General features: G+C 37.8%; 2 protein-coding genes across 2 annotated transcripts in view; one reads left to right on the top strand and one right to left on the bottom strand.

Moving 5' to 3' along the window:
- The window catches only part of LOC103514468 (bystin), a 15,066-nt gene extending 7,664 nt beyond the window's left edge, over positions 1-7,402 (bottom strand). Inside the window, exons 1-5 of the mRNA XM_026827428.1 lie at positions 7,172-7,402; positions 5,869-5,965; positions 5,264-5,539; positions 4,783-4,970; positions 1,556-1,722 (exon numbers count right to left, since the gene is read on the bottom strand). Coding sequence (XP_026683229.1) covers positions 1,556-1,722; positions 4,783-4,970; positions 5,264-5,539; positions 5,869-5,965; positions 7,172-7,315 — 872 coding nt within the window. The 5' untranslated portion in view covers positions 7,316-7,402. The remainder of the gene's footprint in view (positions 1-1,555; positions 1,723-4,782; positions 4,971-5,263; positions 5,540-5,868; positions 5,966-7,171) is intronic.
- Positions 7,403-11,556: 4,154 nt separating this feature from the next.
- Positions 11,557-17,525, top strand: part of LOC103514467 (E3 ubiquitin-protein ligase hyd-like) — a gene marked incomplete at its 3' end in the record, with an annotated part of 49,955 nt that continues 43,986 nt past the window's right edge. Inside the window, exons 1-2 of the mRNA XM_026827427.1 lie at positions 11,557-11,766; positions 16,333-16,539. Coding sequence (XP_026683228.1) covers positions 11,705-11,766; positions 16,333-16,539 — 269 coding nt within the window. The remainder of the gene's footprint in view (positions 11,767-16,332; positions 16,540-17,525) is intronic.

Genomic DNA, 17,525 nt, shown 5'->3' with positions numbered 1-17,525 from the left:
CTCAATAAAAGTAGCCACTCAATTGTCTTCACGAGGCCAAGTGCACCCTGAACGCCAAGCACAGAGCCGAAAAAAAACTGCGGCCCCGCCGGGAATCGAACCCGGGCCTCCTACGTGCAAGCCTAGTGTGATACCCACTCGGCCACGGAGGTTGCTCCATTATATTTAACTCCAATTTTCATTTCAGAGTACAATGTCGGAATGGAGGCTCGTGTTTTGGCTCACGTTCATAATTCTGGCGGTCACCAATCTATTCTATCTCGTGTTCGGCTCGGCCGAAATACAACCCTGGAACGACCCCAACCCTGTAGTACAAAAGCCGCCCCCCCGAAGTGAAATAGAAATCGGCCCAGAACCCGAATAGAGTGCCCCAAAACCCGAATAGAGTGCCCCAGAACCCAAATAGGGGGATGCTTGTAGATTGAGTACGAATAGACTATCTTTGGACAAGCAACCACACTAGTAGATCATTGATGGCCGAGGCCACAAGTGAGCGTATTTGGATTAACTTCGGATCAAGCAATCTGATTGGGGTTGATTTCAAAAAATTCCGCCCGGGGCGGATTTTATCCTGATGGGATAATGTTCGTTCTCGGAACGGCTGGATTTCTCCTATCCTTCTCTCTTCGTCTTCCTTCCTTCTCTCTTCGATTTCGGGACGATAAGACCATTGCAGTTACAGTTCCCTCTGTCAAACCTCTTAAAGAAAAAAATCTCTTTTGGAAACTGCACTATATTCACTATAAACCATAGGAAATCAAAGATCATGCTCCATCGGAATTGGTTCCGTTTCTGAAAGCTAGGAATCGACCATTTATTTATAATTTTTACCCATTTGCAACTGCTCCATTACTACTAGATCAGTACTAGGTCCTTGGCTATCTATTCAAATAGAAAGCAAACTAACTAATCAAATTATCTACTTGCCAGCCTGGTTAGCTTAGTTGGTAGTGCGTCTGCCTTGTATGCGCGGGTTCGATTTCCGCCCGGGGCGGATTTTATCCTGATGGGATAATGTTCGTTCTCGGAACGGCTGGCTTTTTCCTATCCTGTCTTCCTTCTCTCTTCGATTTCGGGACGATAAGACCATAGCAGTTACAGTTCCCTCTGTCAAACCTCAAAAAAAAAAGTGCCTTAACCAAAGCAGTCTAAACAAGCAGATTTATAGGAATACAGGACCCCACGCCCCACGGTGATCGGTTCTTCCACTCGGAATCCAAGGACATCAAGGAATTCGACCAAGGATCGCCACCCAAGTTCCAGTAGGAAAAAAAACAAATGGAATGGGTTTTCTAAAACTTACACAGTCTCCACTCAAATACTGTCTTATCTCCACTCAAATACTGCCCTATCTCCACTCGAATTTCCCGCCAACTTTACACGCAAAAAGTCCGACGATGTCCTACGATGGCCCTGTTCATAACCACGGCCTTAGAGAATTTTTAGACCGGGAGCTGGTGCTGTATTTTTACTTCCCATATAGGTATTATTAAATTTATCAATATTTGTTCTTTATCCTTTCTTTGAGGTCAAATACTGTCCTATCTCCACTCACCTAAGGAAGTGGAACACAATAGCATCCACTACACGATACGGCAGAGCGTACTTCTTGTCCAACAATATCCGCAGGAATATGGAATTGGCTCCGTTATACTCCATCTCAGCTATTTTGAGTAGAGCAGCGGCTGAGTGTAACATTGGTATGGAAGAGAAGAGTGTATTCTTGAACAGAGGGTGTTCTATATAATTATGATGGTCTGAAATTTCTTACGCTCAACAAAGGCGCGAAGCGATATATCTTTTTCACTTGAAGCCAAAAAAGGTTTGGAGCTAATGGTGCTCGTGCTCTACCAATGTGGCAAGTGTCAAATTACGTGACGTCTTTGGTGTGAAATAGGTACTAGGTATATAGGTATATGAATTCTTGCCCCAGCTACACCCAAATCTAAGTAGGCGTCCACAACGGAGCCTCAAAAGTCTTGACTGCTTGACTCTCGAACCGGCCATAATAGCTGACTCAAGAGGAAATAAACAAACTTCGCCCATGCATGGAAAGGAAATATGTACACCGAAATACCTATAATAAAGTCAGCATGAAATTGAAATTTTTCAATGAAAAAAAGCATTCTGTGAAATTCCTAGCCATAGAAAAATCATTTTGTTTAATCTGATTTTGATTTAATTTAGGAACTTGAATTTCGAGGACACATTCAGCACCGAAGTCGCCTTTTCCTATACTTTTTCCTCACAGGAATAAAGGAAGAATAAACCTTGTTTTTCCTGCTCAAATGAAACACATTCAGCACCGAAGTCGCCTTTTCCTATACTTTTTCCTCACAGGAATAAAGGAAGAATAAACCTTGTTTTTCCTGCTCAAATGAGACTAAAAAGTCCCTTAACCAAAGCAGTCTAAACAAGCAGATTTATAGGGATACAGGACCCCACGGTGATCGGTTCTTCTTACCGGGTCCACTCGGAATCCAAGGACATCAAGGAATTCGACCAAGGATCGCCACCCGTTCCAGTAGGAAAAAACAAATGGAATGGGTTTTCTAAAACTTACACAGTCTCCACTCAAATACCGTCTAAGACCATAGCAGTTACAGTTCCCTCTGTCAAACCTCTTAAAAAAAAGTGCCTTAACCAAAGCAGTCTAAACAAGCAGATTTATAGGAATACAGGACCTCACGGTGATCGGTTCTTCTTACCGGGTCCACTCGGAATCCAAGGACATCAAGGAATTCGACCAAGGATCGCCACCCAAGTTCCAGTAGGAAAAAACAAATGGAATGGGTTTTCTAAAACTTACACAGTCTCCACTCAAATACTGTCTTATCTCCACTCAAATACTGCAATGTTTGTTGAAGTGAGGTCTGTTGGCAGATTTTGTTATGAGGATGACAATTATATTTTGAGCAATATTTACACTTTGAATCCAAGTTATAGACCATTCAAAGACCCATTTATTAATTCATTGAAGCATCGGGTTCTTGTAGCCATGTACAAACAAGCTAGTGCAAGTCCAAATCGACGCTATGAACTGAGAAAGTTTTATAAATTCTTTGATGAGTATCGAGATGTGCGGCTTTGGAAAATGCAACTATTGGATGAAAATCATTTGCTGTTAAAATATGCATCAGAAGATGTTGTGACATTCAAAACCACTGAGTCTGTGTATTCTCAACATTACTTCTTTGTCTTCTACAACATGGTTACAAGCCAAGTGTTAGCTGTCTATGAAAACACTTCAGAAGCACTTGTTCAGTTATTTGAACATTTCACAGACTGTTTCCGCAATGCTCGTTATCCTAACGTTCCTGAGTTTGTATGTTCTCCAAGCAACAATATTTATGCCAAAGCCAATCTCCAAAGATTCAAAAGTACAATTATCTCTGCTAAGTTTGGAGGTCATCGTGAAGCCACCAAAAGACTTTTGACTCAGTTACCAATCAGCGCTCAGAGCTATTGTTGTAGTCCATACTTGGACTACTCATTATTTAGTTATGATGACAAGTGGATTTCAGCATTAGAGAGACCGAAACCATGTGGTGAGCATGGCATTCGGTTTTTCTCTAGAGAATCTGGACTGCTGAAATTTCAAATTCATCCTGGTGTAAAACCATCTACAGCTCCTCCATCTCAGCGACGCTTGGTAGCATTCACTTTTCATCCAACTGATCCATTTGTTATCAGTGTCCAACGTACAAATGCAGACTATGTTGTCAACTTTCATTTGAGGCATGACCCTGCTCTTCCTGAATTTGACACAGCTCTAGGCAAACCAGCTGTGGGTAGTTGATAAATCTAACAATCAGCTACATCAATATAGGTTCAAGACTTGCCAAGCCAAGCTCCAGTAGTCTAGTACTTATAACAAAGATCTGAACTGAAGGTCTTGAATAACTGGAGAATGGGAAATATCCAACCTGAATGATTCAAAAGCAACAGTTACAGAACAACCACAGGGTTCTTTATCAGTAAGCCCCTGCTAGTAGTCAAAACATCCAGAAGATCTTAACTGAAGGACATCAAGATTTCCGGCTCAAGAATTTCAGTCCCTCTTGGTGAGTGTATACCAAATAGCTTATTAGTTTTCTCTCTGTATGCTGTAGGCAAATTGTTGATATAGGACTGGTGATTATTAATTATGTATTATCTATTTATTTATTTATTTCCTTGACATTGTGACTAGAAATATTGTGAGACAGAGGTATTATTCTTCCTAAGAAACTAAAATTCAAAGTTAAGTAAAATCTTTTTAAACCTTTCATAGGGTAAATATTTAATACAATTCCTTTCCAACTTGTACCAAATCCTTTATCTTTTCCAGATCAACTCGGGAATCGAATCAGGTATCAGGGATTTATGTCAAGATCTGTGTGGACCAAATTTTTTGACTTGAAACCAAAAGTGCACCTCCTGTTTAGACACAACTATGAAGCCCTAGAGGCCAGCGCTACAATCTGAATTTAAACTTGTTCTCTTGTATTGAACAATCTGGTTGATAAAAAAAAAAAAACCGCTCTATTCATCGCCATTAGGTCTGGAGCAAAATTAGATGCAACTTGCAAAGCACCTTGAGCAACAGGTTGCATGGTGAGTATTTAGGAAGATCACCCCAGTAAAAAGTGTCCTACTTAGAGAGGTTGCCATGAAGGGGCCACGATTTTTTTCCCAGTTATCCAGGTTTCCCACTTAGACAGGTCCCACTTGGACTCATAATAAAAATAAAAAAAAATCAAGTTTGATAAAGGAACTACTTAAAGGTCTGTCTGGTAATCAGGAGGGCATGGGTTTGATTTGACAATCTACTTTCTCACCTGTGACATAGAGGATTTGCTCCCAATTCCTCAGTTTGGGAACAATCTTGAAAGCCTTGGGTAGTTTTCCAGAACGGTATTTGGACAGCACATCTCTAACTCCCTCGTACATTTGTTTGATTTTTGGATCTAAATTGTCAATTTGAACACCTGGACAAGAGAAAGAAAGGATAAATGATCATAATATCTATTATGCTTGAATACTAACAAATCTAACAATATCCCCCCCCCCATAACCATGTAAAAATAATAATGGAAAGTATTTATAAGCATGTAAAAAATCTTCATAATCCATGTTGGCCCATATACATTTTTTTTTGCAGAAGACCTGAACATATACATAATTCTGGGAAGGTATTGAAGGTTTTCTCATAACAATCTTCACAATGCTAGCTAGCGTTCTATTCAAGGTCTCAGAAGTTCTTTTTCTAGAGGGAACTTACTAGCAGCATCACTGAACTGTGTGTCCAGCTCGGTGTGTTTCTCTGTTATCTTCTCCCTCAGTATATCCCGCAGTGTAAGCTGAGGTCCAGGATGTTTATTCATGAACAATGACAGAGCTTTCTCATCCTCTGGATCAATAATAATTTCATTGTAGTAGTCTCCGCTGAAGTTGGGATCATCTGAGGTTGTACTCTTGTCATCATCGTCAGCATCAAGATCATTGTCCGAGTCTCCAGTGTGTAGCTTGGTTGTTTGCTCTTTCTTGAAAGGTTTGGCTGATAGGGAAATAAAAACATTTTTCATTACATAGAAGAAATTTCACCAAGTTGGATGGACAAAGTTTCTTAAAAAAAAAAAATCAAGTACCTAATTGTATTTATTTTCCATTTACCAGAGTGGTAATAAGCTCTAAAGTCATATCAGCCCTAAAGGCTTTTGGTTTGACATCCTTGCTTTTTAGCTAGGCAACACCAATGCTCAATTGTTTCACATCATTCTCAAGACTTTCAATTTTTGGTTTGACATCCTTGCTTTTTAGCTAGGCAACACCAATGCTCAATTGTTTCACATCATTCTCAAGACTTTCAACGTTCTCTCTACTTACATGATTCACCAGGCCCAATATCATTATCATCTTCTAATTCTTGCTGCTGGAGTCTGACTTGTTGCAAAATCTTCTGTGATAATGTTGAGTCAACAAACTGGAAAAAAGAAAAGAATACCATTTAAGATAAGCTTCCTGACAGTGAGTTTTACCAATACATTTCAGCCCCTAATGGCCTGTTAGCTGAAGAGCTCTGTTAAGACTATAAAAATCACTGGAACTTACAGGTCTTCTCAGGGCTGTCAGCCCCTAATGGCCTGTTAGCTGAAGAGCTCTGTTAAGACTATAAAAATCACTGGAACTTACAGGTCTTCTCAGGGCTGAAAAAAAAAAAGAATAAGAAGAAATGGTGAAATCCACTGGATAGGTATCTCTTGGGGGACATATTTATTAGGATTTGTCACAGACAAATTCTTATTCAGATTAAGGGACTGTTTGATTTTTTTCACTATTTTCTTCCCTTCTCCAGATAGTAAATGAAGGAAAGTGATCTAATCAGCTGAAATGTTTCATTTCTTACCTCATCATCCTCTGTTTCTTTTCTCCTGCCAGGTTTCTGCCGACCCTTCATTCCGGTCTCAAACTTGCCACTGCTGATATCTTCTTCCAGAGAGACCTTCTGTTTGTGAACGGCATGTTTTTTCGCTTTTTTGATCTTACCCATTTTTCATTAACACAAGGTATAAATCTTAAATCTAAATAAATACTTGATGCAAGGATCAAAAGGTAAAATGTTTTTTTAAGAAAATGATTTTTCAAGAGAATGTAAAAAAAGATCCCTGCATTCTAGACTTTTAGGAAGGTAAACAAAAACTTCACATGTTCCTCGATAACCTAAAAATGTAAACAATCCATAGAGAAAAAAAAGCTCCATTTACACTATTCATGCGGTTTCGTGCTGCTGGAGTCTGACTTGTTGCAAAATCTTCTGTGATAATGTTGAGTCAACAAACTGGAAAAAAGAAAAGAATACCATTTAAGATATTAAGCTTCCTGACAGTGGGTTTTACCAATACATTTCAGCCCCTAATGGCCTGTTAGCTGAAGAGCTCTGTTAAGACTATAAAAATCACTGGAACTTACAGGTCTTCTCAGGGCTGAAAAAAAAAAGAATAAGAAGAAATGGTGAAATCCACTGGATAGGTATATTAGGTATCTCTTGGGGGACATATTTATTAGGATTTGTCAGACAAATTCTTATTCAGATTAAGGGACTGTTTGATTTTTTTCACTATTTTCTTCCCTTCTCCAGATAGTAAAGGAAGGAAAGTGATCTAATCAACCGAAATGTTTCATTTCTTACCTCATCATCCTCTGTTTCTTTTCTCCTGCCAGGTTTCTGCCGACCCTTCATTCCAGTCTCAAACTTGCCACTGCTGATATCTTCTTCCAGAGAGACCTTCTGTTTGTGAACGGCATGTTTTTTCGCTTTTTTGATCTTACCCATTTTTCATTAACACAAGGTATAAATCTAAATAAATACTTGATGCAAGGATCAAAAGTTAAAATGTTTTTTAAGAAAAGATTTTTCAAGAAGTTCCCTCTGTCAAACCTCTTTAAAAAAAAGTGCCTTAACCAAAGCAGTCTAAACAAGCAGATTTATAGGAATACAGGACCCCACGGTGATCGGTTCTTCTTACCGGGTCCACTCGGAATCCAAGGACATCAAGGAATCCGACCAAGGATTGCCACCCAAGTTCCACTAGGAAAAAGCAAATGGAATGGGTTTTCTAAAACTTTACACAGTCTCCACTCAAATACTGTCTTATCTCCACTCAAATACTGTCCTATCTCCACTCACCTAAGGAAGTGGAACACAATAGCATCCACTACTCGGTACGGCAGAGCATACTTCTTATCCAACAATATACGGAGGAATATGGAATTAGCGCCGTTGTACTCCATCTCAGCTATTTTGAGTAGCGCAGCGGCTGAGTGTAACATTGGTATGGAATTCTTCGCCACCACAGAACCTATGATGATGGCCTCTCTTAATGTACACGTACCACTCTGCATGAAAAATAATAATAGATTTGAAATGGTAAAGAGGTTTGGTGAACTGTAACTCTGTTAGAACAAGAGTTTGCCTATTATCTAGTGGGTTGTATGGAAAACGAATACCTACTATGAACATTGTACTTACTACCTATCATTACCAGTTGTATTTTATTGTCATTTTCTACTACCACCTATAAATTCACACTTATATTTACTTCTTTTTTTCTTTCTTTTTTTTCCCCCCCAAGTTAAGCAGGGTCTTTTTACTGAATTGTTACTGATACATGCACTATTCTTTAGTTGGTATGGAATTCTTCGCCACCACAGAACCTATGATGATGGCTTCTCTTAATGTACACGTACCACTCTGCAAAATAAATAATAATAGTTTTGAAATGGTAAATAGGTTTGGTGAACTGTAACTCTGTTAGAAAAAGTTTTCCTATTATCTAGTGGGTTGTATGGAAAACAAATACCTACTATGAACATTGTACTTACTACCTATCATTACCAGTTGTATTTTATTTCATTATCATTTTCTACTACCACCTATTAATTCACACTTATATTTACTTTTTTTTTAAGTTAAGGAGGGTCTTTTTACTGAATTGTTACTGATACTTGGTATGGAATTCTTCGCCACCACAGAACCTATGATGATGGCTTCTCTTAATGTACACGTACCACTCTGCAAAATAAATAATAATAGATTTGAAATGGTAAAGAGGTTTGGTGAACTGTAACTCTGTTAGAACAAGAGTTTGCCTATTATCTAGTGGGTTGTATGGAAAACAAATACCTACTATGAACATTGAACTTACTACCTATCATTACCAGTTGTATTTTATTTCATTATCATTTTCTACTACCACCTATTAATTCACACTTATATTTACTTTTTTTTTTTTAAGTTAAGGAGGGTCTTTTTACTGAATTGTTACTGATACATGTACTATTCTTTAACCCATCAAATATACGAGACCTTGTTTAGACTGCTTGGGGTAAAGGGACTTTTCAGTCCTATTCGGGCAGAATAAACAAGGTATATTCTATTCTATTGTACATACTTCACTTGTTGTTCGTTTTCCATACAACTAGACTGCTGGGGTAAAGGGACTTTTCAGTCCTATTCGGGCAGGATAAACAAGGTATATTCTATTCTATTGTACATACTTCACTTGTTCGTTTTCCATACAATCCAATGGAGCTTCACAAAGTTACCGAGTATTCAATCAAGTGACCTATTATGTTACCAATTTAATAGATCACCTCTTTATTCGTATCATCGGGAATCTTGTTCCGAAATCAAAGGATTTTAGGGAATAAAAAGAAGAAATAACAAACTATAATGAGGAAGGTGTTCTTGAAAAATTCGGCCAAACTTTATCAAAATCAGACACAAACAAAAAATCTGTTCTACAAAAGGGAAAATGAAATCTTTTCTCTTCACCATACGCGTTTCGCCACTCAGTAGCAAAGCAAAGGAGCAAAGTGGAACAACTAGTCATTTTGTGAAGTTGAAAGTCACCGCTATTTGGGAATTTTCTTTAAAATGGGAAAGCAGATTGGGGATTTGTTTCATCTGGCAACCCTGAGGGTGTGTTTATGAACAGAAAGATCCCTGCATTCTAGACTTTTAGAAAGGTAAACAAAAATTTCACATGTTCCTCGATAACCTAAAAATGTAAACAATCCATAGAGGAAAAAAGCTCCGTTTACACTATTCATGTTGTTTCGTTTAGAGAATTTTTAGACCGGGAGCTGGCGCTGTATTAATTTTTACTTCCTATATTATTAAATTTATCAAGGCGATATGAATATTTGTTCTTTATCCTTTCTTTGAGGTACCTACATCAAAATCGACTCTAGAGAAGGGTGTATTCTTGAACAGAGGGTGTTCTATATATGATGGTCTGAAATTTCTTACGCTCAACAAAAGCGCGAAGCGATATCTTTTTCACTTGAAGCCAAAAGAGGTTTGGAGCTAATGGTGCTCGTGCTCTACTGATGTGGCAAGTGTCAAAATAAATGACGTGACGTCTTTGGTGTGAAATAGGTACTATATATGAATTCTTGCCCCAGCTACACTCAAATCTAAGTACCTAGGCGTCCACAACGGAGCCCCGAGTCTTGACTCTCGAACCGGCCTATGGCTTTTGTTGCACTCTGTGCTCAGGTGTGACTTCACCTTAAATAATACAGAGAGGGAAGACTATTTTCACCTGGACCCTGCCAATACCCCTTAAACAATTTGAGCTTGTTATCCTTGGGTGTTTTAGATGCTGGTGGAAAAGCGCGGATAAAATTTTCACTCGGAGAAGGATTTGGAGAATTGCATCTTTTATAGGGGGTTAATAGGTGTATAAGCGACGAGTGTTATAAACCACAATAATACACTGGCCAAACACCGGTAAAAACTTCAACACCGGAGAACCGTTTATTTTTTTCAAAATGGCCGCATTTTGAAATTTTTACATTTATATGAATTTTTTGATTTATTTTTTCAAAGTGAATTTTGTGAAGTTGAAAGTCACCGCTATTTGGGAATTTTCTTTAAAATGGGAAAGCAGATTGGGGATTTGTTTCATCTGGCAACCCTGAGGGTGTGTTTATGAACAGAGGGCTGAGATGAGCTCGGACGACGTGAGATAGCTGTCCCGGCGGCAATTTTTAAAATTCATTTTATATTTATTTTTATTTGCTTTGTAATTTGCTTGTTTTTAATAGCTAATATAAATGAAAAGTATAATATAAACGTGCAAACTAAAGATAAAAAGTAAAAAATGAATTCAGATTGTACAAGTTGCGGAAAAAAAATCAAAAATTCGAATTTCCCGCCAACTTTACACGCAAAAAGGCCGACGATGGCCTACGATGGCCCTGTTCATAACCACGGCCTGAAGAAAATTTTCTGTTGTAATTGAGCGCGAATATTTGAATTTAGTAAAATATCGTCTTGAGCTCTTGAGAACGTCTTGGCAAAGTTTTGGATAATTTGACTGTGAAAATTCAGTGAAGGAAAGCTTTTTAGCCTGTATTCTTGTAGAAAGTGCTATTATAATAGCTGACTCAAGAGGAAATAAACAAACTTCGCCCATGTATGGAAAGGAAATATGTACACCGAAATACCTATAATAAAGTCAACATGAAATTGAAATTTTTCAATGAAAAAAAGCATTTTGTGAAATTCCTAACCATAGAAAAATCATTTTGTTTAATCTGATTTTGATTTAATTTAGGAACTTGAATTTCGAGAGTATATGAATTCTTGCCCCAGCTACACCCAAATCTAAGTAGGCGTCCACAACGGAGCCCCGTGTCTTGACTCTCGAAACGGCCATAATAGCTGACTCAAGAGGAAATAAACAAACTTCGCCCATGCATGTATGGAAAGGAAATATGTACCTACACCGAAATATAATAAAGTCAATATGAAATTGAAAATTTTCAATGAAAAAACCATTTTGTGAAATTCCTAACCATAGAAAAATCATTTTGTTTAATCTGATTTTGATTTAATTTAGGAACTTGAATTTTGAGACACCCTGTATTTAGGAATCGTTTACATCCACTTTCGCGCGAAAATTCAAAAACTCATTCCTCTTTGTAAAATTAATGGCAACATAGCAGAAAAAAAAACCATTTCGATGCAGCGTTGCCGCTCTTTCTGTAATGGATGGAAATGGAATTTCTTCAAAATGTTTTTTATTTTACTTTTTCAAGATGGCAGTTCCTGTCATTGAATTCGTGAAAATTACGTGGTGACTTCATTTGGCTTTGAATTAAAATAAAGTTGTTTCAAATGTGATTTTTATGAAAGAATCATTCTCGTTTTACTATGACTAGTTTACAATTTATAGTGCACCCAATTCCTGGTTCTGAAGATCAACTCAACGACAGGTAAAGATCAACTCGGGACAAAACGTTCCACAATCATGCTTCGCCTCTTTCTGTAAATAAGATCGTAATTATCGCCGAAATAAGTTGTTTGTTAATGCTTCTCTTTAAGAAACAACACCAAACAGCCTTTACCTTGTACTTAAAACCCAACACCGACGGAAATGGCGTTGGAAAAGTAGGTAGGTCTGAGGCTGAGAGCAGCCATAGGCTTACAACTAATTTAGGCTCTCTCTCCTTGTATTCATAACACTCATGGCTTGATACTGATTTCGTCACAGGGAAAGTTCCTTTAGGATTTGCAGGCTAATTTAGGCTCTCTCTCCTTGTATTCATAACACTCATGGCTTGATACTGATTTCGTCACAGCTATGGAAAGTTCCTTTAGGATTTGCAGGAAAATTTCTTGTGATATTTGCCTGATTCTGCATGACCTATATTTGGGATTGTCTCTTGTATCAAAATGTCTGCTGGACATTGATATTTAAATAGGTACCCACCTATGTATTAGGTATGTTGTACCTATCCCTGTCTTGTTAGGTATGTTGTACCTATCCCTGTCTTGAACTCTTGAAGAAGCAAGTGAAGATTTCAGACTTGTAGAAAGGGGATGGCGATGGTGTAAGGAGCAACTGAACTCAAAGTATCAAAATGTCTGCTGGACATCGATATTTAAATAGGTACCCACCTATGTATTAGGTATGTTGTACCTATCCCTGTCTTGTTAGGTAGGTATGTTGTACCTATCCCTGTCTTGAAGAAGCAAGTGAAAATTTCAGACGGATGGCAATGGTGTAAGGAGAAACTGAACTCAAAAATGAGGATTAAGGATTAGGGATGTTATATAAACTCATGACAGGCTAGGCATGGGGTGGGGACTGAGCTGCTTTATTTCAAATTTTTTGATCCCTAATACCATCTAGCCAAGGAATCTTGATTATTAAAAGTTCAAAAAACATCAAAGCTAAAAAAAGAGCCTAACTATCATTGATATTTTAAATCTATTTCATTATTTTTTAAAGAAGAATATATAGCTGTGCAAAACTTCACAGTGATCCAAGGGCATTAAAAATAAATAAATAAATAAATAAAATGCACTTTGATCTTTTAATTGACCATGGTAAGCAATAATAATGATGTTTTGGTCTTGTTTCTGATCCAGTGATCATGCACAGAAGCTAATAGACAAATGTATTAGATTAGCCATTCCTTGATTGTTAGGTATGATTATGAGGAAATACTAAGGAAATTGCAACATCTCTTTATAAAATGATCTAGAACATACAACTCATGACTAAATTTAGAACATACACAGAGTGATTAACTCATAAATTTTTGAACCTTTTTTTTGCTCATGAAACTGCCACATTTTTTCTGGGAATGATTTTCTCAATCCTGATGATACTAAACTTTAGACTTTGATCTTGATATGTACTTACTAAACTTTAGACTTTGATCTTTGGGTGCAGGTTCCAAATCAAGGAAACATATCAAACTCAAACACTTGGGGTGGGTTGGGTATCACAAACCTTCTTTTCAGCCCATAGCCCATAATAGCCTGGCTTATGAGCTGTTACTTAAGCCTACTCAAATGATATGAAACTTCACAGGCACTTCAAGGGCTGAAAAAATATTGGTGAAATCCATGCACAGGTTTTGGTTTCACTTCTACTTATTCTCCTATCTTATTCTTGACTTCTACTTCTAAGGTTCTAAGTTCTTTGGAATGGGAAATTGGCTTCTTTTTTTCTTTACTTGATTTTTTGAAAAAGCACATTCTGAATGTTGAAAAACCACTGTGGCCTTGCATAAAGAGAGCCACTCACTATCAGGTTGACCTGACAAGTACACTTATCAGGTATACCTGACACCTGATGAGCACATACACTGTCAGGTAGACCTGACACCTGATGAGCACATACACTATCAGGTATACATGACACCTGATGAGCACATACACTATCAGGTATACCTGACACCTGATGAGCACATACACTCTACTTCTAAGTTCTTTGGAATGGGAAATTGGCTTTTTTTTCTTTACTTGATTTTTTGAAAAAGCACATTCTGAATGTTGAAAAACCACTGTGACCTTGCATAAAGAGAGCCACTCACTATCAGGTTGACCTGACAAGTACACTTATCAGGTATACCTGACGCCTGATGAGCACAAACACTATCAGGTAGACCTGACACCTGATTAGGTCTACCTGATAGTGAGTGACTGGCCCAAAAATCTTGTGTTGATATAAGTCTACTTCCAAGTTCTTTGGAATGGGAAATTGGCTTTTTTTTCTTTACTTGATTTTTTGAAAAAGCACATTCTGAATGTTGAAAAACCGCTGTGGCCTTGCATAAAGAAAGCCACTCACTATCAGGTTGACCTGACAAGTACACTTATCAGGTATACCTGACACCTGATGAGCACATACACTATCAGGTAGACCTGACACCTGATCAGGTCTACCTGATAGTGAGTGACTGGCCCAAGACTCTGCTCTACATAGAAAAATCTTGTGTTGATATAGGTAAGTAAAAATTTATAACCTTTGTACTTTGACCCTTTTTACTTTCCCTATCCTATAGGAAGGAAAGTAATGTAATCGGGTCAAATTTTCGATGGTCAGTTTTTGGTGTCAAAACACGTTTTGGGGTCCCTAGAGAATAAAAAAAAAAAAAAAAAAAAAAGACGAACTTATATCTCTCCTAGACGTAGGATTTCTATTCTAATTTCTATTTTATTTTCTAATTTCTATTCTAATGTTTCTCCTCTACCGGTGATGAAGGAGATGAAGCAGGCGACTCCTATGCCCCAGCAGACGAACTTATATATCTCTCCTAGACGGAGGATTTCTATTCTAATTTCTATTTTATATTCTAATTTCTATTCTAATGTTTCTCCTCTACAAGTGATGAAGGAGATGAAGCAGGTGACTCGTATGCCCCAGCAGACGAACTTATATCTCCTCTAGACGGAGGATTTCTATTCTAATTTCTATTTTATATTCTAATTTCTATTCTAATGTTTCTCCTCTACAGGTGATGAAGGAGATGAAGCAGGCGACTCTTATCTATAGGAAGGAAAGTAATGTAATCGGGTCAAATTTTCGATGGTCAGTTTTTGGTGTCAAAACACGTTTTGAGGTCCCTAGAGCCTAACTCCAAAGTTTCAGCCATTGGTCTGTGTGTGTCTGTCTGTAAACAAAATATCTCGAGAACGGTAAGAGCTAGAGACTTGAAATTTGGTATGTAGCTGTCAAAAACATTTGGTTAAGACCGGTGCAACGGTTGGCGGCATTTTACCGCTTTTTGGCGGTTTTCGGTGTAATTAACAATATCTTGGGAACGGTATAAGCTAGAGACTTGAAATTTTGTATGTAGTTCGCAAATGTAACAAGGATGCAACACAAAACGTTTGGTTGAGATGGTTGCTGCGCTTGGCGGTATTTTGACCGCTTTTGGACAGATTTCGACTGTATCTTTGTTTCTACCTCAAGGTAAAATGAAAAAATTGAAGATTTTTCACTTCAATAAATTTGGATTGAGTTGATAGAAAAATAATTGCAAACACTTCAAACCTACTTTTTAGCCTAACAGTTTGTTAGCTTGGAACTTGACAGGCTGTTAGCGTAAACCCCCAGGGGCTGAAAAAAAAACATTAGTGAAATCTAACTTCAGACTGCCAGCATTGTCCTTCAATAGGCCAAAGCATTTGGTCTTTACTGAGAGTTTTTCTCCTAACTTGGTCTTCTACTATGGCTCTCTTCATCTCCAGATAATTTGAAAAGGATTTCAATCCTGGTATGCAATTTGTATGCAAATATCCCATAAGTTCACAGATAAACACACAACCATCTGTTAAAATACCTGGTGGGGAAGATATATTGTAGTACTTATAAACTCTTAGCAAAGGAATAGGAATTTGACCATAAGACCATAGGTAAACTTTACCTATGAAATATATAAGACCTTGTTTTAGACTGCGGGAGTAAAGGGACTTTTCAGTCTCATTCTGGCAGGATAAACAAGGTATATTCTATTCTATTCTATTCCATAAGTCCCAAGCAGACAGTCTAAATAAAGCACTACTTGCAGTTATTTTGTGCCCCTACATCAGAACCACTTTTACATAATTTCAAGGTACATTCTTTTACATCAATGCCTGGTCAGAAATGGAAAAGTTAGGCAGAAAATATCTGCCCTTATCGAAATTCAAACCAAACACCTCTAGGGCTGGTCTCACACTGCTTGCATAGACGCGCGACTTTGCGGCCGACTGCCAAACCAACCCTATAAAAATGATAGAGAATATAGAGTCACTAACTTTATCTCTGGGAGCCGCATTCCTACAAAGTTAAAGCGCCTAACCGAAAAAAAGAGTGTATGAACCATGATGAGAGAGCTGCACAAGATTGTTTCGCGAGCCACGTTTTGGCCGCCCTTGAGTCTACATATAGGGGGTCTCTATCATTTTCATAGGTTTGTTTGATTTTGCACGCGATTACGCTCTACCACTCGGCTACAGAAGCTGATTGCTCGTTATTCAAATGTCTCTCTTCCGTGTTTCAGATTAAAAGAGGTTGCTGACAGAATCAACCGCTATGGGGATTCGAATGCGGTACCCGCGGCTCTCAACGCGCTCAAGGTCGGAGTGAAACAGATTGCCGTCGGTCCGAACCATTTCGCCCTCCTTCTGGATGATGGCAGAGTGTGTCGGGTGGCTTTCTCCATCATTTCTGATAGACTCGACCTGACCAAAACCGATCCAAACAAATCGTAAGTAATACTTGAGTAGTCCAGATACAAAAGTGGACTTTTTTTTAGGGAAAGCACGAAAAACTCTAGGGAAAACATGAAGAAATCTTTTGAAACAAGCAGCCGATTAAAAAAAAAAAAATCTAAAGGAATCTGTTGGTATAGATATATGGTTATATGGTATAGAATTATAGATGGTATTCCTAGCAAAGTTGACATTACTTAGTTAGTTTTATTAAATTCAAAAATCCGAAATGTCCAGTTTTGGCACCTTTAAAAAAATTGTCCCCTTTTGCTACTCACTTAACCAAATACTTGATTGAAGACTCAGTAACTTTGTGAATTTCCATTTTATCCATTGGGTCCTCCTTTATAATGTAACAAATATTTTTTTAGCAACCTTCGTGGCCGAGTGTTTATCACATTATGATTCAAAAAAAAAAAAAAAAAAAAAAAAAAAAAAAAAAAAAAACAATCTAAAGGAATCTGTTGGTAAAGGTATATGGTATTCTTAGCAAAGTTGACATTACTTAGTTAGTTTTATTAAATTCAAAAATTCGTTAAAAAAATTGTCCCCTTTTGTTACTCACTTAACCAAATACTTGATTGAAGACTCAATAACTTTGTGAATTTCCATTTTATCCATTGGGTTCCATTTTATCCTTTATAATGTAACAAATATTTTTTTAGCAACCTTCGTGGCCGAGTGTTTATCACACTAGGCTTGCACGCCGGAGGTCCCGGGTTCGAAGTTTTCTTCGGTTCTGTGCTTGGAGTTCGGGGTGCACTCAGCCTCGTGAGGACAATTGAGAAGCTACTTCAATCGAGTAGCGACCAGTGGCTGCATTACAAGTTACAAGTCAAAGAATCGAGCGATGATAAATATGATGATACAGTAAATGAAAGACTTGCAATACTGTGATAACCACAAAGTTGTGAAAAAGCTCTCTGCTTTACCACAAAGATTCATGATTTTTTTTTTTAATTCTATTTTACAGTAGAACATC

The sequence above is a fragment of the Diaphorina citri genome, unplaced genomic scaffold (genome assembly GCF_000475195.1).
Source record: "Diaphorina citri unplaced genomic scaffold, Diaci psyllid genome assembly version 1.1 scaffold1147, whole genome shotgun sequence".
NCBI classification, from domain to species: Eukaryota; Metazoa; Arthropoda; class Insecta; order Hemiptera; family Psyllidae; genus Diaphorina; species Diaphorina citri.
Note: the sequence above shows the minus strand (reverse complement) of the source record. Positions and strands in the feature narration are given on the sequence as shown.